General features: G+C 36.8%; 1 protein-coding gene across 1 annotated transcript; it reads right to left on the reverse strand.

Moving 5' to 3' along the window:
• Positions 1-44: 44 nt before the first annotated feature.
• Positions 45-22,491, reverse strand: LOC111427861 (lost and found). Its single transcript, XM_023063205.2, is given in 8 exon segments — positions 45-1,814; positions 4,150-4,269; positions 4,272-4,375; positions 5,178-5,345; positions 5,496-5,618; positions 7,452-7,593; positions 8,508-8,731; positions 22,082-22,491. Coding segments are annotated over 7 exon segments (984 nt in total). The 5' UTR covers positions 22,191-22,491; the 3' UTR covers positions 45-1,814; positions 4,150-4,155.
• Positions 22,492-23,864: the final 1,373 nt, after the last annotated feature.

Genomic DNA, 23,864 nt, shown 5'->3' on the forward strand with positions numbered 1-23,864 from the left:
ATTTATATTCAAAACGGTTATTTTAAATTAAAAATTAAAAGAACTTTTTCCCTGTTTAATTTTTTATTAAAGAAACATTTTAGTTTTCCATTAAAACACACACGGACATGTCATCGTTTTTTTTGTTAGTTAAAAAGTTGCAATCTGTATACAATTTATACTCATGGCTTTCGGTAATAATTTACTTTGGTCGAATGCGATATTGAAAAATAAGTACAGCGTATTACAAAACATGATGTGTGTAGGCAACATACGCAAAATAATCGGATATCGAGTATTTATTTGGAAATGTCTGTAAGATATGTTTAGATTGGTATTATTATTTTTAAGTAGATATTGTATCGATATGATGGTCGATACCCAACCGATTTACGTGTATTGCTGTGATATTATTTTGTTGAAATGAACAAACGTGATATGTGGTGGAGAAATATCTTTTTTTAATGGTATTATTTAAATGACCTTTCAAAATATATTTCTAAAAGTCTTCTATTTGGTACTATATTTTTATATATACGGTATTCACTAAACGATTTTACTTTTCTTTCACATATTTATTTCCCGTTTACGGAGCACATTTACAAATGGCAGTAAAAATGATCCAATATCCGCGAAGCAACAAAATGCTTAGAGATATGTGAACGAAAAAAACTCACTCCCACAATGCAAACTATATAATACTCTATAGCTTCTAGGCAGGAAGCTTCTTTTCTTATATCGATCTTATATCTCAACTAACAAAGCTAAACGTTTCTAAAAGTTTCAGTGTATACAAAACACTTCGATTGTTTATTTAGTAAAAAATGGTAGAAAGACTGATGACGAAGCAATTTTCCCATGATTAGCTTCGCTATCCCGCGTAATCTCGGCAAAAGTGCTTTTTCATCTAAGGTGAATTACACTAAAAGAACCTATGAGTTAGCTTACAAAGTAGGTTAGGTTAATTATTGTTCTATACAAAGAATCCTCCATCTTTCAGCTCGTTATTTGTCTATATAGATAGTCGTGTTGGAGAAATTGTGCTATACATTTCCTTCTTATGTATTTATTTATGTGTGCCTACGTCTTAAATAATACACACCTAACACATAGATGATCTCCTCTTCATATAGATCATCATTACTTAATTTAATTTAGTTAACGGTGTGCGCTTTTCTTCTTATCAAAGTTATTTAAGTCGTTAATTGGTAATGAACGAGTGAAGGTTAGTTTAAAAATTCACAAAGCTGTATTATCCGGTGATCGTTTTCTTAGCACCTTCAGGATCCACCGACAAAAAGATAATACAGTACAAGGAGAAACAGTTAAAAAATTGGCCGGACACTGACCACAAATTGATGTGATAAGACAAACACAGCGCTACAGGCAGTTCTCAGAGCTGTTAAATTACATCGAACACATCTCAGCTCAACGCGGACTCTTCAAAAATAGGACCAAAAAAAAATAGAGGACAAAACTTGATTTGGCTATGATTAAGCTAAGACATTACCTAGTTCACAATGATGTATATTGTCTAGACATTACATTGAACAACTCTTTTTTTTAATTTAATTTTATTAAATTTTTCAAATCGCCCCCAGAATGTAATCCACCGCGTACGCGCCAAACAGAATATCAAATCACAGGAGCGGTTATTTTAGTAACTTATTGGAAACCCTGTTGGCAGCAATAACATACGCTACGTTACCAACGTTCGCGTCCATCTCCGTCGAGCTAAATCTCTAATAATCTCTATTAACCTATCGGCAACCTCCGTTACCGGCCGAGCTGGGTTCAACACTCGGCTCACCCTGCAGGCATCGAGCCGGGCACCTCTGAAACAAAAGGAATACATTAATTTACTATTTAGACACATTAAAATATTCGAATTACTAACAATATGATGATAAATTTTACCCACAAGAGCTCTACGTTTATTATAATGTATGTTAATTATAGAACATAATAAATCTACAAGAGAAATTCACTCAAGGCACTACAATTAATACCATATTGACACAAAAAAGTTAACATGCGTTGTTGCACCTTGGTAGGCAAACGACTTCAGCTTAAATGAGACAAAACTTCTATGACGATCAATTATATTAGCGATCTCGGCTTAATTGGCACAGAAATGTACGATTGTGGACGATCAAGCGAGGTCGCTTGCGGCCGAGGGGGTACATTTGATACCATATTGACACACGACATGTAAGCAAGATTTGTTTATATATAATGTTGTGTCTTGACGCAAACTCTCGACTTAATTGAAACGGAAAATGTATGATCTTGTACGATCAAACCGAGGGGATACAATTGATACCATTAAGTCCATTACTCAAAAGATATCAGAAAATGGTAGACCTTAGTTACTGCGTAGTTTAACATTAAACTAGAATTTTTTAAAACGAATTAAGTTACTAATGTACACATAATCAAAGTAGTGAGAAGAAATGAATTTGAACGTTCATCAAAATCAAATTAATCGGTTGAATGCAAAAAAGAAAATAACCCTTAATCACTGTAGAGCGGTCTCAGTAGTCCTAAATGTAGTGAAAGTCGAATGCACACATCAATTAACTTTCTGATCATAACTATACAGGTCGTAGAGTCATTCTACAACACAAAAACCTATCCAACCCGGTTTACATTGTATCCCAATAAAATTGGAACGAAGCCAGTCATGATATATTAACCGCAAAAGAATAAAAAACGTCTACTTTTCATGTAGTTGGTGATGCTGAACTAATGGATCGAAAATCATCCTGGTTAAAGTCTGTGAACAACGCAGCACCAAATTATTCATAGTCTACATGTCGTAAACCACCACTTGTTTTATAACGTTGACACATTCCTAGTTAACAAAGTTGTTCTCCATTCATTTCAAGATTGGTAGACTTCACGTATTCTTCGCTTTTTTGTTTGGAATTGCTTTAAGCTGAGATGTTATAATAATAAAAATGAATGTTATTTAATGGTGTTGGTAAATCGAATCTATTCAAATATATATGACGAATTTAATTTCTTTCGAAAACAGAAGGAATCACTAATTACTTCTCGGAGTTTCCCCAAATTGCTAAAGCTGTCCCATTATTTAAATAAGAAAAACGTTCTCCGGGAAAGCGGATTAAAATCTCTAGGGTCCCCTCCGAGATTGAAAAGGACAATGCCGGGCGAACGAAAGCTTGCAATTAACTAAACCGTCGAGGCGGCCCCCTGGACGTTCCTGCCCCGTCGACGTTTGTTATCCCGCTCAAATTACTTAATTCGAGTTTCAATTTTGCCGAGAACGCATAAAGGACTTTAATTTTCCGCATCGGGAGCTTCCCTAGGAAAACTTTGCGATACTGGAGCGGTGTGCGGGAGCGAAATTCGAGTTATGGCCCCGTCTACCTACGACTTTAATTAGAGGCGCATTGTCGGAGTCCGAAAACAAAATCTCGGCAATTATATCTTTCGAGAAAGGGTCCCGGTACGGCGGTTATGGAATTAATTTAATTACTAGTTTGGAGTTTTGAGCAAACTTGTCGTATTTCCGAGAGTGGAAAGTTTCTATGGGTTTTAGAACTCTTCAAGGTGTCCAGAAGCTTTTCCAATAAAATTGGTTGTGTCACCTTAGCAGAACTTTTTATTAAATTGACACCAATAAAGTTGGTTGGGTCGTTATTAAATTGAGTGGTTTCAATTCAATTTTTTCCATCTCGAATCAGCAAAAGCTATGATGAATTTTGTAATCGTGAGAACAAGTCTTGCTATAACGACTTCACAACTTGGCCGACACCGCACCGAAACAGAGTACAAATTAGCTGTACGAAGCGTACTCATCCCCTGCAGGCCCGATGGGCAAAAAGTCATTAGGGGCGAGTCTACGGAGGCGTTCCGGCGATTTTATTTTCGAAAACTATCGTTAAAGTTTACGGCTTGCCGTTTTACTGCGAACTAAAAACAAATGTAATATCGCGGGACCGCCGCTGGCTCTGAATCTGTTTCGGTTAATACGATTTCCAACTATCCTCGGACAACAGACCGTCGTTATAATCCGGTTTGAAGACTGCGGGATTTCAAATCCTAAAACCGAATTGCCTCATATCGAATCCCTAAAATGAGTTTTGATAGGCTGGTTCTCGCTTTTATTACCAAAAATTTTTATTCGAAAAAATAAAAACTAACCTATTGCTAGACGAACCACTCGTCCTTTTGGCTTTGCTGGACGAGGTCAGCATCGCCGCCGTTGGCAGACGTGTGTTTTACTTTGCCTGGCAGTAGAGGCGGACCCGGACCGGCATGCTGAGGCGGAACCCTTGTAGGCCCGCAGGGTGGTACCAGTTTCCCTGCACCGGGAGTGTCGTCATAGAGCCTTGTTTCATAGCCCCATTAGACCCATACATTTGCTGAACTGTAAAAACCAAAAATAAACATTTAAACATAGAAAGGTTCATTCATTAAATTTTAATACGAACTCCATTTCATTACCATAAAATCGACAAGAACAGCAAGAAACAATTTATTTTACTACTACTTATTAGCATAGAAAAACTAAAAGACAAATTTTTACTTAAACAAAGAGATGACACCTAATATAGCAAGAGATGTTACACCATCAATTTAAAGTAATATTCATACATCGTCGGTCAATTACAAATTCTTCCCCGGCTCACACCTTACCCACCATATACAATTTCTCACCCGCTATCTCCACTTATGTGGATAGCATCCCCTGGTTAACCCCGCAGGGCGTAACTTTGGTCATAAATAACCATCCGGTCGCAGCGTCGGAGGAGCTTTGCCCGTTATCATATTGCACCGTTTTGCAAACACACGTACAATTTATCATTACCTCTTAATGCGATTTTCCCTCTTTCGGGTCGGCTTGTAATGCAGCCCGAAAAGGCGGAGCGCTTGCGAATGGAGCCCTAATAATGGTTTTCATCTCGCAGTGAGCGAATCGCGCGCGAAAAGAATTCGTTAAAGAATAATAGGCTGGGAACGACGGCGAGGTGAATAAGTAATGCGGTCGCGGATTCCGGATAAGGGGCACAAAATTGAATTGCATAATATGCGGGACGTCTTCAAATGAAGTGAGTCGAGGGATGCAAGCGAATGAACCGGACTCGTTAAGGGATAATGAAGGGGCTGATGTAGTTAAATCAAATTGTTGTGTATTCATTTTGAATATGGAATTCAAATAATATACTTACGGGAATAATTCTGTTGAGGTACATTGTTGGACATCCTTGTATTGAAACCTCTTCGGCATAAGCATATTGACACAGCAACTATACAAACCAATAGAACAAGTAAGGTGCTTACGATAAGCACGACAAACCACGTCATCTCCAATCCTAGAATTGTTCCGGTTTCATTATCTGTAATGAAAATAATATCGATATACACAAGTAAATATTTCTTAAGCATTTCATTTTTTTAAGAGCATCTCCGCTTCAAACTGGAGAAACTGTGCACACAAAGCTAGAATCCTTTGATGCGGTCGCCCGAAATGTTTGCTAAATACTTACTTTGACAAAGGTTGCTCGACGACTCGTCAGATCCGTCGCCACAATGGTTGATGTTGTCGCAGACAAGGTCTGTGGCTATGCAGAAGTCCGAAGGGGTGCACCGGAATTCTGTGCACGCATGTTCTGAAATTCCAAACAGCACTTTGAGAACTGTTGCCGTACAAAGCGAACTACTACAAAATTTATTTTCCCATACTCATCCGCAGCAGCTCAAACCACCGCAATACGGTTAATCTATTTTCGTTTAAAACGTACGAGAACCGCAATAATTTCTCATATTGGTTTCTAGCCACCAGAAAGTTTTATGTATCCTATAAAAGCTTTGAGAGCCGTTATTGCGATGTAATTAAAACACTCATTATTACGTTGCTATGAACGTTTATTTTATTTCAGCTCTTGTACTTAGACAACCCAACATTCAATCAATAAATTTAACAATCGAATTAAACCCGGTTCAAACCTCATTCTAAGTGAAATGTGTAGTAATTATCATTCAATTAATATAAACCAAGTACAGTTGTTATAAATCAATGCATATTGAATCGAATAATCGTTATCAGCCGTTTCCTCATAATATACCTGTACCAGTTCGTTTTTTTTTGGTACATAAATATAGAACGCAATCGCCAAAACATAAATATACGACCGCAGTTGAATATAATTGCAATAACTCCGCACTCGGCGTCGACAATAATGGGGTCAATTAATTATTTTCGACAATATTTAATTAACACCATACGCACGGCTTCACGATACGATTTCAAAGCCAAATTGCCTATTAAACTATCTCCGGGCACTATACAAAGGGTACTTTTCGCATACAGAAAACCAATTAGGGCTTGCGGTTCCGCGAATTCGTTACTTTTTAATTTGGCCGTTGACTTGGAACGATCGATAACGTAACGTCAATTGTACGAACGAAATCGTCGATTCTCGAGACCGTATACGTCCTAATCTTTGCAATTACCGTTGAATTATTGGTCCGTGGTAATGTGCAGATTGTAAATCATCCCCAACGGGCGAAATTTACGAGAAGGATCACTTGACCCTAAGGGTTACTGTAACTAAAGCGGGGCGTATTATATCATTTTGACTGGCACCTGTGGGAAAACATACAACATTACTCCGGTATGTTATTTGCAATAGTCGAATTATGCACTTAAGATTTTTAATTTGATAAATTTAGATTTATGTCATGTGGGTAGAATTAACCCACATCTTAAGTTATTGTTAATAAAGTCACTGTTATAAGTCAAAAATTGATGGAGAAAAATATTGTGTATATAAATTGTTTATAATGATGCGGAAAAGCATAATTGACAAGCAGATCTAACTCAGTTATAACCGTTTTGTAGATATAAAGTGGAAATGATTTTCAACTTAGAAATTATAAGCTGATAAATCTTACAGGAACGTCTTGGTTACAACAAGATGTCTTGAATACACAAATATAGATGTTTTCAAATCAATAAGTCTGCCATGTTGTTGATGCAGAAAGTAACCAGATCACCAATTTACAAAATTGATAAAGATCGCATCTCGGACCAGTAAATGTAATAAACTCCCTAGAATTCTTATCTGCAGAAATCTATTATTCCGATTTTCGCTAGATAAATACCGCGTGTAAATATTTATGAAATTCATTAATTACTGGTAGTATCATAGCATAATAATCGACTAAAAAAATCCGTGTAACCACTATAATATTAATTACATGAAGTGGTAGTTAGTACTATGGGGTCATTATATAGTATGAGTTAATGACTACCCTTATTATATAAGTCCACATCTAACAGTAATTTAACGATGCTCCTCAAAGACAACGCCATCCTGTCTACCCTAATTGAGTTATATCTCAATTTACAGTATAAACACAATCCCGGTGTAGCTTTACTTAATGGTTGGTACTCGAACGGACGGATAGTAAAATGACTAAATACACCAACTGGTACTCACTCTGATCCTTGACGGCCGTTATAACTAGTTTGAATCCGTTTGAGTCCAAACCCCAACTGTCTGTAACGTACTTGAGCGTGACGTAATTGGTCCTAGTGTACATCGGTCCGAATTTCTGTGTATTTCTACAGGACAAGTCAAACTAAAACAAACAAGAAAAAATAAATAGGCAACGTTCAACATGTTCGTTTTGCTTATTTATTGACGTTGAAACACTTTGTTAGTTTACGTACAATGTAAACTACGGCGATGATATGCAAATTAAAACGAAGGCTTGACACAATTTCGCGTACAAGCGAAAGTTTACCCACAGATTAAAACGTATAATCTCGTGTGATCTCGGCAACAGGGATGCGGCGTAGCCACCTTCTTAGAAGTGCACGTCTCGTAGAGTCCTAATTAAGGTTCCCGTGGGAGATCAGGGATGAAACGCAGGATTACCTAAAGATCCTCAAGCTTTAACTTGGTTAATTGGGCGGGCTGAAAAACCTGTGCGTTGTTTTATAAAATAAAAAAAAATACTTGAATTTAAGCTTGTTGAGCGTTTCAATCTTCTTATGAAGCAGTATATCTTCATAAGAACATTGGGTACTAAAAGGTATTACAAAAAAAAAACTATATGATGAACCAATCAAAATTTCTTTTGCTCTGTAATTGTACCTAGTTCTGGATTAGGCATTTTCGATATTGAACGTTCAATATAGTTGTCGCACAAAGCGTTTGACAGAATAGTCAGAAAAGGTTCTGTTGAACGTACAAAAATCGATCCTACCAGTAACGTTACCGGTGCGGCGGTTAGATTCGTTTGGGAAACTTAAATTGGACCGTTCATCATCGCTTATCGCCATGAGGCTCTCTTGCGCTGCCCTCCCCAATTACTTCCGTACAAACCGGACCCGAAATGTCGCCCTCGGCGGAGGGGAACGAAAACTTTTCGATTTCATATCCGGACCGCGTTCGATTACTTCTTTTTAAAACCAATTTTATTGACCTTATTGCTCACTGCGAACATGGACCATTAATTTCCTTTTTAAAACCTGGACGTAAACCCCTCACCTTGTAGGTACCGACAGCGTGCGCCCCGTCGTATATATACAGGTGGTCGTTACAGTCGAGTTGCAAAAAATCGAATCGAAGCATAAATCTTTGAAGAATCGAGTGCGTTTGGAAGGTAATGACGCAGTCGAGGTTCCTTTCGTTCTTCGACCACAGTACGGCGCCATCTATCTTCCGGTACAGTTGTTGGAGGAAATGGGTCTTGCAGAGAGCTTGCATCGAGTCTGAAACAAACAGAGACGGTCAGTTTGTCCGTTTTGCGGTTTAACCTCGCGATAACGCGCTTTACGGAAATGGGAAATCGGATATAATTACACTTTGATGGTGGCTAGTTACAAATGAACGTGGTCTGATAGAAAGTTTTGAACTAAAATCGAATCTAGAGGCATACCCTGAACGATAAACTTTGAACTTCATATTACAACTGTTGCATGTACTAACTTAACCGAGACACTTTTAATTAAAACAATATTGAGATATATACAACTTTATGTAATTGAAATGTTTCGGTTAAATTTATGTACATCATATCCAAATATATGATGAACTAAATAACTTTTGAAATAAATCCTGTTTATATATAAAGTGCAACATCGCTTAATAGTACAGGCATTGGGTAGTTTTGTAAAGGAAAAGTTTTGCTTGGAAAAGATGACGAACGAATCTTTCAATAAAGATATACCACAATATAACGCTGAATAACAATTAAAACTAGAACTAACACTATACCTAGAACTAGAATCATTTGGGTTTAGCCACACGTCTCTAAAGACGGCTAAACCCGAATGATTCTAGTTCTAGGTATAGTGTTAGTTCTAGTTTTACACTAGCACTATCACTAGAACTAACATAAGACCTAGAACTAGAAACATTCGGATTTAGCCGCACGTCTCTCAAGACGGCTAAACCCGAGTGATTCTAGTTTTAGGTCTTGTGTTAGTACTAGTGTAAAACTAGAACTTAACCCGATACTTTCTAGTTCTAGGTCTAGTGTTAGTTCTAGTTTTAGTTCAATAACAATATAGAAGTACGCCCTGGTTTCACTGGAAATATATTTTTCTATATTGCATCTTAAGTGAAATTCACTGTATAGATATCCTGTCTTACAGTAATTAATCTTTAAAAATTGGTACCTCAAACACTAATTGAGATATCATCATGAAATATAAAGTGTAAAATATTCTCGTTGATGGTTTTCTCTGATGAGGACCAAGATAGTAGGTGAATGGGAACGCAAATGAGTTCTATCGATCTATACTAAGAAAAATTCTAAGGTAAAAAGAATCATGGAGAATTTCTGCTATAGACTCACTTTCATGGAATAAGAACTATTGTAAATATCTTTGATACTGTTTATATTACAATAGAAGTTAAGAAAACATTGTATTTTATTTTCAATTCGTTTAAAGTTTTAGAAGTCGACATAAATATTTAACTTGCATCTCGTAGCGTCTCCGGCGTAACAGACGGGAACACGCCCTATCCAATTCTTTCTACGGGAATTTATTACTTGTTGCGCGACGCGCAGTAAAAACGAAAATTCGAGCCCAACTCTTGTTTCATATTTTACTCGAGACCAGAGTCGAGCCGAAATTTACAGGGCCGTATTTCACATTTAAACCGCTAACGGTATTATAATGTCCCTCGACCCCTCGCCGGCGATTTATTAAACGCAGGTTCGTTTCTTTCCGTTTAACAGGGTGTTTCGCAAATGGAAAAATCACTTCCGCTCGACCGGATATGTACGCTCTGCATCGGAAACGCAACCCCTCCGATTACTTCCGGTCGAACAATGTTTCGCCACGTATACGTGTTTCCTATGCTCTGTGAACTTTGTTCAAACTATGTAGTCGGCAAATACCGTTGCGATAAAAACTGAAAATCATATACACTAAACGATTTTATGATTTTTGAGTACTATTTGAGAACAACATAGTCGGCGTTTTTAGGTCAGAATCGAATTGATTTGAAATCGAACACCCCTATTAACTATCGAACAGTCTGCGCGTATTTCATTTTCCTATCTGGACATGGTCGAAGCTGCTAATGGCCCAGAATTTGGTGCGCACATGCACGACCCTCACTAATGGCGATTCTCACTGAAACTGAAAATACGATTTTAATGAACGCGTGTAATTCAAGGCCTCCACGACCCTAATCCAGGTTTAATAAAACCGGGTGCGAGAAACAAACTCCGTCGCGAAATTTTCAATTACGAACGTCTTTTTTTTTACGGTAGATGCTGTATTTTTCTTGGCGGTTCTCCGTTAATGAAGCCGCCCCTCCGGGTCTATTCTTACTACGCGAACTGTAATTACACGAAACCGAATAGTTGGGTTGCTTTTTGCTGGTCTCCAAAGCCCGGTCGAAGCGAATTTCCACTGAAAACCTTTCGTATACACCCTCGTCAACAATACAAGTAAATGTTGGGTAGTAAATTTGGATGGTTTAAAGTTTTTATACAACCTACTACAATAATTAAAAAAAACTATATAAATAAAGAGAAACTAGTTTAAGTGGTTTTAATTTTTTTAATAAAATTCCAACGGACATTGTATTATATGTATTCCACTTGTACAGGATAGAAATAAGGGTTATATGCTGTTCTTATTCGCAGTAAAAGCATTGTCTCCAAGTGGAAGGTCTCAAGTGGTTCTTGTTCCCCCGCGAAAGGAGACACCCTCCTTGACGCCACCACCACCTCCCTTTTTATTACACCTCACTTGCCGACGTTTTTATGGGGACAATAACAGTGGTTCACCCGTCGTCTGAGGGAGAAACGAAACAATGCGGGTTAGTTTCGGGGGGAGCACAATGGGGAAACGCAGAATTGCGAGAGTTTCAAATAGGTTTATGAAGGGTGTAGTTCGTATTAACTTGAGATAAATAAGTTAGATACTGGCGAACAGATGCTCGTAAATAATTATAACAAATATTCTTTCACCATTTCAAAATAATTTAATTATAAAATAATTCCTCTAGAGTTTCCATTTAAAGCTAGCTTTTACATAGGATTTATTCCAGAAGGAAACATTCCTATCCAGGTATGCAAATAAACAGTTATCTCCACAAAGGAAACATTCCTCCATCTTTTGCTATGAGTCTAGTTGCGTTAAATAGAGATAAAAACGTGAAACGTTGCAACTCGGAGAATGTTCGCTGTAGTCAAATGAAACTTTGAAGGAATTCAGGGAGGATTTCGTGGTCCTTTTTCGGGTCCGTTTTCATTATAACTTTCTCGGTAAATATTTAGTCGGGCGCCTTTTGTATCGATCACCAGCTGCCGGTTTTAATATTAAAACCGGCCTCTGAGTGAAGCTTAGCAGCTTCAAAACGCGTTACATCAAAAACCGCCGGACTTGGGGAGTTAATTAATTCTGCACGTCCTGCCGTGGGTTGGCGATCCTGCGGATTACGTAGTGTTTGTGATTTTAGACTTCATCCCACCCCGTCCTTTGCCAAAGTGCTTCGGCAAGTTATCCTAATTGCCACTGTTTAATTAATATTTTATGAACGGTTTTAGCCAATTTGGTAATTTAAGAAGGATAATTTACTGAAAACTGTACAATAAATTTTACTCCAAAATCTTTTAAAATGGTATCTGGCAAAATGTTTAAGTCCAAAAATGTCGGCCGAGTAGATCTTTTGGAAACGATGGTATTTAGGCGCCGTAACGTGACGGTCTCGCAGGCATGAGTTCGTCGGATTTCCGGAGGATGGTGCCGCAAATTTAGATTGGCGTTCCGAAGCACTCGACACGGCTTTCAACCGACCCCGAAGAACAGTTCGACTTCCGTAACGGTCCATCCATTAGGGGGGCTTTGCGACCCGCCCTTATTTAGCAAGTTTCTCCGCACCACAGCCACCCTTTAGATTGATGTCGGGTACGTGGCGATATTAACTTCCCACAGACTTGATCGTTTTAAATTTGACATTTACATAAGTGGTTTCGGGCCCGGACGACGTAGAGTCGTGACAATTTTTATAACAGCAACCAAGCGACGCTTTTTTTAACGTTAAAAGTGGATTTATGTGTGGAAGTAACTGCATTTTCAGGGTGCTTGAAAGACAATTTTACATAATGGTGCTTAGCAAGGACATAAACAAGCTGAAAACAATTTTAAGGGAAACATACTTTGAGAGTAGCATAAATAATAGGAAAGTCGTAAACATTCCACAGTTGAAAGGACCAAAACCTTTCACTAGATATTGGAATCAACCACTACAAATTGGAATATCCGATATTGGAGTTATTCAATAGATACTGGGAACTTCCGTATACTGGAAACATCTACTGAAGTAATATATTCTGACTCCAATCATTATATTTGGATTTCGAAACATGTTCTAGACACTAGAATCATCTACTAGATACTGGAATCTTCTATTGAATACTGGAATTATAAATTAGATACTGAAACCAAGTATACCTCCGGGTACCGGTTTTAATTTGAAATACATTTCATTTTTAATCCCACGTTTTTTTGAATTTCAAACTTCGTTTTAACAAACACAAAAGCATGAAAATTACAGTTTTTTTTTGGTTTCATAAAGGAAATTAGCTTTGAATGAAACGAAGTTACCCTTAACTAGATATTACATAGCAGTGTAATATTAGGGCAGTTCTGGTGCGAACGATTTGCTTTACCAGGACTGCCAACCGTCACGGAATCCATTCCGAAGGCCGAGTAATTTCTCTTGCGAAATTTACATAATAAACGAGGTAATTGCCATGTTCCTTTATTGCAATGCGTACGGCAAGGCGGACATGCTAAAACCGGAAACGACGGTTGCTTCCTACCACCCTATACGATTTCCAACCCCGTTTCAAACCTCATTTCCAACCCTATTTCAAACGTTACTGTTCGAAATATCAATGGATTGTTCGCGTGCATTTTTACGATGTTTATCCAATTATGCAAATTGACTACTTATTAGAGGTGCTAATTTAGTGCAAATTTACTTCCATTGCTTCTTTAAACAATTTTAGATAACAACTTTATTAATTATAATTCATATTATTGTTTTTTACAAACGGATTTCTTTAAAGTTTCGAACATGTTCCATTTATTTAACGTGCAATTAGAAAGTTTAAAGGGCTAAAAGTACACGTGACACCCTCTGTCTCCAGGGGTTGATAGACGACAGTAACAAGGGGCTGGAAAAAAAGGACCGGCTATTTTTCTCGCGTCCCCCCGTTAACAAGACCTGACAGAAAAACTAGAAGGGGAGGCTTTTTGTAGATTCGTTCAAATTAATTCGTTTAATTCCCGCGTTGTGAAAAAATCCGGGGACGAATGAGAATTTAAAATGAAAATCCAGAGTTGTAGCTTCCAATTAATTTTAAAAACCGGGTAGTCAATAATGTTTAAGTCACGATATTTCTTATACCTAAACGATAACCATTTTCAGCAGGTAATGGGTGAACACAAAACGATGCGAATACGTCCCATAAAAACAGATTTGGCGTGGAAATTGGCATCGAACCGACGATTTTTCACTCCCTCGTTCGATGCTTCAAAATTCTGTCAATCAATAGAGCAATTTATTTCGCCCCCCATACCGTAAATGGCGGTTGCGCCGTCAGGGTGACGTAATCGGGGCCGTATTTTACGGACACCAACATCCGTTTCACTTCATATCGAGTGGCCGAAACGGAAGTAGAATTTGAGATAAGGTTACCCCCCTAACCCGTAGTCCTGCGAAGGATTGATCTTTTTCCCGAAGAAACCGCATATTTTTCTCCTAAGGCTGTATATCTTATCGTGAATTTTTTTTCTGACGCGCTTAGCTTTGCAATTTTTAACCGAAATATCAATGGAATAATATTATTGAAAAATATATTCAGCAATCAATAATAATAGACTGAGATCTACCTGTATAGTATTACTCCGCTATAGTATTACACATGGCTGTCACTGCGAAAAGATAGTCTATTTTAATTTTTTTCCTGGACTTATGCTTCAGAGCGGCAATCCACTCTCATTTCTACGTCTGACAGTAGATATGGTACGATTTCCTTGGTGATGGCTTACGTATGACAAAATCAGTCCTCCTCCTTTCCTCCACGAAACTAGTATATTGGAAGATGGTGTGTTCTTCAACACGCCGCATCCAAACGCGCATTTATCACTTTCAAGTTTCTTAATTTTCTGTAGTCACCACCACTATGACTAAACGATGACCACACTGACAATACATAATTCGACATACTGACAAGTTCTGTATAAACACGTTGGGCCTCCCCATGTATTCATGCTATCATTTCTGCCACTTTGCCACCATCTGCTGGTTAATGTCTGTTTTAGTGACTCCTTCATTTTCCCAGTTCTTTGCCTTCTCCCAGATTAGGTGATCCAATGATGTGCAGCCTGCCGCGGATTGTTAGTAATGAAATGTACGTAATATTATTAAAATAAAATCAAAACAATTATGTCATAGTATCTAAAGTTTAATAGTCTTAATTTTGTGCTTTAAATTTCAAAAAGATGTCAAACCCATACCAATTTTGTACCTGTAAAGCAAACATTCAAAGACTTGGTTGATATCCTGGAGGCAAACTTCCCAAAACAACATTCCTAGGAGCGAACGAGCCGATCCTGGTGGGTTGTCGGAGGTCTGGGCCTGCAGGAACTTGTTAAAAGTTGGGCCTCGGGCCTCATTCAACAGCCAGCAGCGGCTGCGACCGCCATAGTTTGCAAGTTACATAATGAAAATTTATACGGAGTTATGAACATGGAAAATATCCCGCATAGCGCCGCCTCCATGGACTTTCGGGCCAACTCTAAGCCCCCAGATCGCAGGCTTTTCAAATTTTCTTTTTTTGTTACCTTTCGTTCAACAAAAACTTTATAAAACTCTAAAGATTACAGTTTTTTTTTCAATTTTTGTCTGTAACATCCCCATTATACAAAATTTAAGCAGACTTTATTTTTTATTAAGTGCACATTGCTTCGCCAAACTTTAATATTACCAAGCAATTACCAAGGCGGCAACTAATTCTTGTTAATACACCTTACAATTTTCCCAGTGGACTCTTTCTGAAAATTTATGAAATAAGTCGACGCGAAAAAGGGGATCACAAAAGGCTACTTAGTACGGTATGATGAAGAACTACTTCTTTTACTACAATGAAGTGTTGAAAAGGGTACAACTTGGAGGATAAAGCGCAGTTGTGTGAATTGGAAATTTTAATTTTCCAAAGTTAATAAACTCAACTAGTTTAAAAAAGCTCGTTTATCCGATTTCTAAAGTTCACTTAACACAATGCCGTGGTCGTAAATCTCTGAAAAGTTGTAAAGTTTTCCAATTTCACTACTAGGAATTGTGTTTTGCTTGCACAAGTATCAACAGGTACAGATTTTCTAAGCAAAACAATAAATATTTACATTAACTGTATAACTTTGCTATTTCGATTTTCCTTTCAAAATCTCTTTTCGTACGCATAATAAGCCGTTAAAACCCTTTATCATGTCGTGCGTAAACGCCCGCTTAAAACATGTAATCCTCGACAAGAAATATTGTCTAATTTTATCAGGGATCATTAAATAACACCCTCGGCGGAAAATGTTAAGGGGAAATTGGGCCTTCTCGTAAACCTGAATACTCGGTGAAATACGAGAGAGCATTTTTCAGAGTTAAAACCTCTGTATCACGTACCCGCTGAAATTTCGCGTTAAGTATGCCGTACATTTTCAGGACCAGATTTTCGGGCCTCTCTGTAGTGGAGATATTAACGGACAGCACGGATACACGGCGTAAATGAGTCGACTAGTGAAAGCCTACGTGCACTGAAAATTGTTTATTTGGTCGTCTTTCAACATACCATCAAAGGGATGGTACGTTGTACGTGGTCGCATTTTTAATTACCGAAACATGAAATCCTTTCAAACCGAACAAACGGATTTTCATGTTGCACCTGATCTTTGTATATCAAATCTAATGAAAAATAATGACAACGTTCTAATTATGAAAACTTAATTAGATGTAATAGGGACAAGAGTGTTCCGTATTTTAATTAAGTTTAATTTAATTTGGGCGAAAGTGGTTAATTTATTAGTAAATAACGTTATAATAATTTAATCAGGTTTTCCCGGAAATTATCTATAGAACTTTGATACAAAGGCCATCGCGGAACAAATTACCATATTCATCGAACAAAGAGATTGTGTTGTTGACGTTCTCCTTTCATCTTTGATATGATATGAAATGTTATTTTTCTTGCAACTTTCTTAAGTATACGGCCCAATAATTCATTGATTCATTGTTACAATGCATTTTAAAGCAAATTTAATCTAAATGTGATGTAGATACGATTCGATTCAAATTTAGACTGTTTAGCCAACTCACCCACGAAAAATTCGTTCCGACTTTATCGATTATATCATAATTTTTAGTTTTTACACATTTTTCTGCGTAAACAAATTAAAATGAATGGAGTGCAAAGATGGTGTTTTTATTAATGAATCCCATAAGGAATCTTGAAACATAAGGGAATGCATTTCATATTTACATCTACACGCAATTAATTTTAATTGCCGGACTTGTTAAGTTGTAAAACGGTCCCTGAACCTTTATGTTGCACGAAGTGTAAGGATGCATTATAATTAAATTGGCCCACTTTACGGGTGGCCTAGTGCATAACTGATACAAATTGGCAAAATCCCACGTGAAAAACGCCCAGATCCCGTTACACTAAATTATGAAAAACGACGTAATTGAAACAATAGCGTATATCGAACAGGGGTCGTAGTTTAATTAAAAGCCGCATTTTGATTTCGATATTCAACTGGACGATTTTGCACCCGTATTTCGTTGAAATTGAACTGGTATTTGTTAATGTCCGTCCGCCGGCCAATTTATGGTATACACGGGTAGTTTATAGCAAAAATAGAATTGCGCATTACTTTTTCAAATAAACTACCCGTGTATACCATAAATTGGCCGGCGGACGATTTAGTACAAATTTTTTTGAATTTTTTAAACTAAAACTAGAAGTTAGTAGTAGAGAGACGCAGTGGTAAACCCGAATATTTCTAGTTCTAGTTTTGTTTTAAATATTCACGCCGATGAAAAATTTATGGAAATTATTCGTGTTATAACTAATTATTTTAATTAAATCAGGTGTTCGATTAATTCAATTACACGGTTTCGGTGACAACTATTGTATCAAATTACATTGCAGTTGGGATGAACATTAATCACAGAAATTACAAAGTACATTGTGTATTATGTTAGTTTATTGAGTTGTACAAAATTATCGTTGTAATGTTGATCACGTTTCCATTAAGAATTTCGTCCATAAAACCAATACCCGTCGAAACCTATGAAATCCTGGAACTTTCATTTGACCGATCGGTACGAGTTGGGACTTCCAAAAAGCTCGACCAAAGTACACGAGTGGGTGACGACAATGTAGAAACTTCAACTCCTTTGGTATTCTTCTCCTTTTTACCCGTGTTCGTGTGGACGACAAGGGCCTACTACCGCATTGTCTCCGCCGGAAGTGTCTTTGCATTATCCGTTACGTAGAAGTGGAGAAATCCGGACAGTTTCGTACAAGTTGCTCGAACAAGTTCGTTTTAGTTCTTCCGGAAGATCTAACTAACACCTGACGACGAGCACATACCATTGTACACTAATGACCCTTAACTACAAACGCTATATGTCACTTTGCCCAAAGTAAGCTTTGATTTTAGAACGAAAATGATATAAAATTGGAAATCTTGATTTAGAGACCAACTTAATATTATTCATAACCTTCTCGCTCCAGAAAGTGTAGTGTTAAATCCAATGATAGCAACAGAACGTTATGAATATGAATTGCTTGTATGAATATGAAGGGAGTTTACAGTATACATTGAGGGATCGTAATATTCAGTTCAATTTTCGTTTCCAAATTTTCCGGCGGGTTAAAATAACACCGAGAGAGCTGTATTATCGAAATAAAGTAGGCGCTCCTCTGTAGACAAAGCTCCAAATCCCAGACCTCGTTTAACCCTACGACCGCTCCACTGCTCCCAGGTGGATCGTGTATTTACAGGTTTCCTAAAGGTAGAGGAGCGAAAATGTTAAGGTTAAAAGCGAACCCTTTGATCAAAGTTTCAACCAAGATAATAGAATATAACACTAAGCTTTGATGAATTTTAGCTGAAAGCAATATCCTTATTGTGGGGTAATTTGTTGTTTTTAGTATTAAATTTAAAAATTAATGATGCAATCCTTCTCAAATCCCATCATAAGAAGAAACCACCATAAGGGTGATAAAGAAAGGTAATACTCAAAGAGTACGGAAGCATTCTGCTCTATCGCTGTAATAGAACACTAATTTATCGATAAAATTCCTGTTGCACCCTCGATAGCGCCTTGTTCCCCAAGTTCCTGTCGAGAACCGACGGCGGCGTCGCCCTTAGGAAGTACCGTAGACGTCCGTGACACCCGCCGCGATTGGCTCTTTATTGATCGGAAAGGGGGAGAAAGAGGGCGTCTCAACGCCGACCGGATATTTCGACGACGCCGATGCCCCCCTGCCCCTTAACTCCATTTATTTTTCGCAGCCCTCGGAATTTCATATTCATTGAATGGGCGAACGGACAGCGATGGGGGCCGATATTGCGTGGCCCCGTGGTCTTCTCCCCCCTTTCCATTTTTTTTTGTAATCGCGAATATTAAAACTGCCCCCCTAAACCGACGCCTGGAAATGGGGTGATCTAAATGACGAATGCATAAAAAAAATCTTTTTTACGCCAAATAAATTAGAAAATTAATTGCAAAACGATTTCTCAGTTAAACCTGGCGTTAAATACGTTTACGCGTAATATCAAACAAAATTAGTTGGATGTTAACAGCCTAAAATGAAAACGCTCGAAGCTGTTGAGCTTTTTTTATTCTTATATAAGGGTTTCGCGGCAATTTCAGAGCACCTCTGTGCGGCACGGTTGGTCATAAACGTCTGTTTTTATTGATAATAACATCGATTTACACCGTCATTGGTTCGATAATAATCTGCCGCGTTAATAGGGGCATTAAAACGTGTATGTATCTCGATTTATGCGTTCACCTAAATATGTTGCTCTGCGGTGTCGATGGAAACCACGGTAAATGTAAATAAACGTGTCACAAGGAAATTAGCTTATTGAATTTATTACATTACTTATTATTATTATAAACACACTTTATAACATTTCGTTAAGCTGCTTTGAATAAGCAATTTTTCTTCTCTTATTACTATGCATTAAAAGATTTTATGTTCTATAAAAAACTTTACTAAAGCCATTAAAACCACTTACCTATATCTTACTAATTTATTTTTTCTACTATAAATACTAATATGTTGTTTTAGTACCTATAATAAATGACTTTATTGCTCTAATACTTAAATAAGTTTGAGTTTTTATTAGTGAAGAGAAGGGTGCGAGAAAAGATTATGAGATATATTCTTTAACAAGATTGTGATTCAATTAAGATTAGTTAAGATTAAATAATGCAAAAGAATCAGATCAAGCTAAGGTATTCTTGGAAGAGATTCAGTTCGAGATGAGATTATCTTATGCATAAAATCTGATCGAAAGGAACAACAATCACAAAAATTGTGATTCCTATGAGATTAAAAACATAAGAGACAACTTGGTGAAGTACATATCAGATACCGAGCACAAATGTGAGTCTTCACAGAAGATGGCAACCAAGCTTATGAAATTTTGAATTTGCCAAATATGCTTCTAGACCATTTCTAGCAATTTAGGCTGCCGCCAATGCGATTTCAAGCAATATTTTACAATTTACAGTTTATCCAATGTAACTTCTATACCTCATGGTACTATAGTTGAGATGTTAGCGCCATCAGCTGGAAACCCCAAAAAGTACGGAGATAAGACCGTCCAAGATACATGAAAGAGAAACTTTTTCTCTCTAGCTTCTTCCTCAACATGAAGAAGCAATGAAAGTCAGGAAAACGCGGAGAGAATTGTAACGCTTTGTTGCCTAACGGACAAGATGAAGAGTCTTTACTGTTGCCCTATGCTTCACCAGGAGTGACAAAAATAAGTCAATGAGTCCTGACAACTTTTCTTGCAATTTAGAATTTAGCCAAGAAAACTTCTTCCAATTTAGACTATGTCAGTGTGATTTCAAACAATATCTGGGAATTTAGAATTTGGCAAATGTTATTCCAAACATTTCATGCAGTTTTGTGTGTTCCAATGTAATTCCAGATTCTTTTTTTGCAATTTAGAGTTTGGTAAGACTGTTTCTAAGACAACTTAAGGTATATTTATAAATGGTAAGACCATTTGGAATTTGAATTGGTTTGTGTCAGTATGATTTCATATAAATTTCATATAATCCAAAACTATATAAAAATTTAAAACTTATAGAGAACATTAATACTAGAATAATGAAACGAAAATAATTTCTACACATCAGTTTATGAAGAGCTATTTATTGTAATTAAATGGTTGTTGAAGAAAACATACAATTAGCATGTAATATATTTACCTTTTTATTCGAAAGTACCTATATAATTATCTGTCACCGACGTTATACCACCTTCATTACAAACACGAAACTCCACAAAAAAATATGAAAATGTGCTTTCTCTTATAAACAGATTAAATATTGATAATAAAATGAAGGTTGTAACCATAAAGGACAGTCATAAAAAATAAACACGAACGAATGCTACTGATTATAAATTATGCAACCTAACGTTTCCCTCAATGGCATAGTTTCAATAATACAAACATTAAAATGAAGTTTTTTATCTTACAGGTAGGTAGTTATAGAATACTTTTATGTATAATATATTAAAATCGAATGAGCTGTATTCAAGTCACAGATAAACTGCTGGAAATACTTGGGATCGATATGGAACTGATGACAAATATCTTCAAGGATATCGTAAACTAAGAGGTGCCTAACATCAACTTTAAATTTTAAAAACAAATTTCTTAAAAATCAAATTCAACAAAACTTTTTTTTTTGGATCAGTTACCATTTCAACCATCAAGGAGCAAAATGAGTTAACTCAAGAGATAACTTCAAAAACCTTAAAAACTTTTCTTATCTGTATCAAATATAAGTTTGATTATTTACAATTGACATTTCGAAGTTCTCTAACATAAACATGCAGTGCATGTAAGTACGAATGCTTTTACGGCCGGTGTTAATTAAACTAAAACTAGAACTAACACGTTTCGGATGACATGTTGCAACCTTCTTCAGAAACAAGTTCGAAGTGTTTCTAAACGTTAAACAATTTTTTAAAAAACGCACAGCTTAATCCGAAAATTTCTAGTTCTAGGTCTAGTGTTAGTTACAGTGATAGTGCTAGTGTTAGTTTTAGTTTGAATACAGTGCATAAATACAACATAAAGTTTCAATTATCTCCTTTAAACAGACGCATACTGAATTTGAACACATATTTGGCGTACACACGATAAACTTTTAATAGTTAATATCTAGCCGCACAAAAGTAAACGCTTGCATATTTCAGTTCGAAACTCGGATAACTCGCTAGGGGACAGTCTTATGTATTTAGCTATAGTATACGATAAATGATTCAATTTAATACTTACAGTGCTTGCTCTTCTCGGCTGTGGAGAGATTGGGTAATGTAACTAGTAGACAACTTAAAAGCACGTAAGCCCCGAAAGGGGGCCCGGGGCCCCCGTTCCTCAAAATCATCGTTATTTCACTTTGGACAACATCGTTTTTCTACGTGAGGCGCATAGAATTTATGCTCGGGTTAGTCTATTTTTAACCGGACGCGATGCATTTCGCGGGAAACTCACTGGAAATGTTGGCACGAAAGCGCGTTTCCGGTTTTGGCGTCCGTTCGGTGTGCGAATCGTCGATTTCAAGCGTTTTTTTCGACGTGGAACGGCATGAAAGTGACCCGAACCGGAGCCCGATATGTTGGCTTGTATTCACGAATCACTAGTTTGTGATTTTACACGCTCCGTGCCGCGCAGGACTGTAGTAAAATCGATGGCGTCGTCCTGGCTTTCAGGACGACGCCTATCGCAACGCCACCTGCGGGAGTCGCCGAAAGTCGAATACGAGGATTGTTTACTACAAATCGAACTCTCTATAACGGTCGTTAACAATTAGATACGGATATGGAAAAGGATGGATAGCGGCGACATTCAGCAAATACATGAATGAAACTTTTAATGATCAACAAATTTTTGAACAACTTTTTTTAACTTCAAAATATTTCGTTTCCACCACAGGTTATTCTCATCATTAATAATTGTCAGCTCCATGTATATGTAATGTAAAAAGAAACTTTAATCTTTTTGCACACTCATGCACAAGCAATATCAACTTCACTGCCTTGGTATGTAAATAATCACTGCGGTGGTAGCCTTGCATTATAAATAATATTCTTCACTATCTCTGATACAATACAGCATCGGATTTTAAGTTATCATTTATATAAAGTTTATGCCTCGACAGCACAGCTGCCTCGGCTCTTAAACAATATATAAGCAAGACACGCAAACATCTAGTTTCAATTGAGACATTTAATTTCCAGAGATGGTAACATTCGTTAGCCACCGCGTTCGCTCAGCCCACCTTCTGTAGCTTCTTGTCGCCACCTTCTTCTTATGGCAGTAACTGAAGTCCAAAGTGTATGTATGATAAATGCCAAGAAATCTGGATATCATACATAAGATGAAGATGACGTAGAACAACGTTATTCTGATTAAAACTAAGATTGAAATGCATTTTATCAATATGCATCAAAGTAGTTCAGGTTGTCTAAAATTGTCTCCTTATCACCAAATTGTGTTATTAAATTACCATGGAATACAATGAAATTTATATAGAATTTTTTCGAAAATTTCGCTCAATCATAAAAATGCAGAGAAAAATTTCGCTTAAAATATCAATTCAGTCTCGAACATGTTCTACCTAAACTATTCATCTATTCTTTTGTTCTAGACTGTCTTGATATCCAATTATCATTCCTTTATTTCGCTATTTATTAAATTCAATAGAATAGTTTATAAAAATTGCCTATTGATAAAGTGATTGCCCGATAACGGATTTGGTAACGAATATGACGATATTCACATTTTTGCAAAAAATCAGATCATTTGATCATATCTAAAAACCAACATAAATTATATTATGCATAATATAAATTGTGCATGTCAATCAAAATTACTTCGAAGATGTTTAGATAAATTCAAAATTTTGTCGAAATTGTTATCATTGAGATGACGTAAACATTTAAAATAAGCTAAAATTATTTCGCAAAATTTTTCTGTAACTTGAGTTTTGTTATGACAATAACGTAATTTATGAAAGTATTTGGCAAAAAATAAATTATGGTAGTTCGATAAGGGCTAA

This window comes from Onthophagus taurus, chromosome 6 (genome assembly GCF_036711975.1).
Source record: "Onthophagus taurus isolate NC chromosome 6, IU_Otau_3.0, whole genome shotgun sequence".
NCBI lineage: Eukaryota > Metazoa > Arthropoda > Insecta > Coleoptera > Scarabaeidae > Onthophagus > Onthophagus taurus.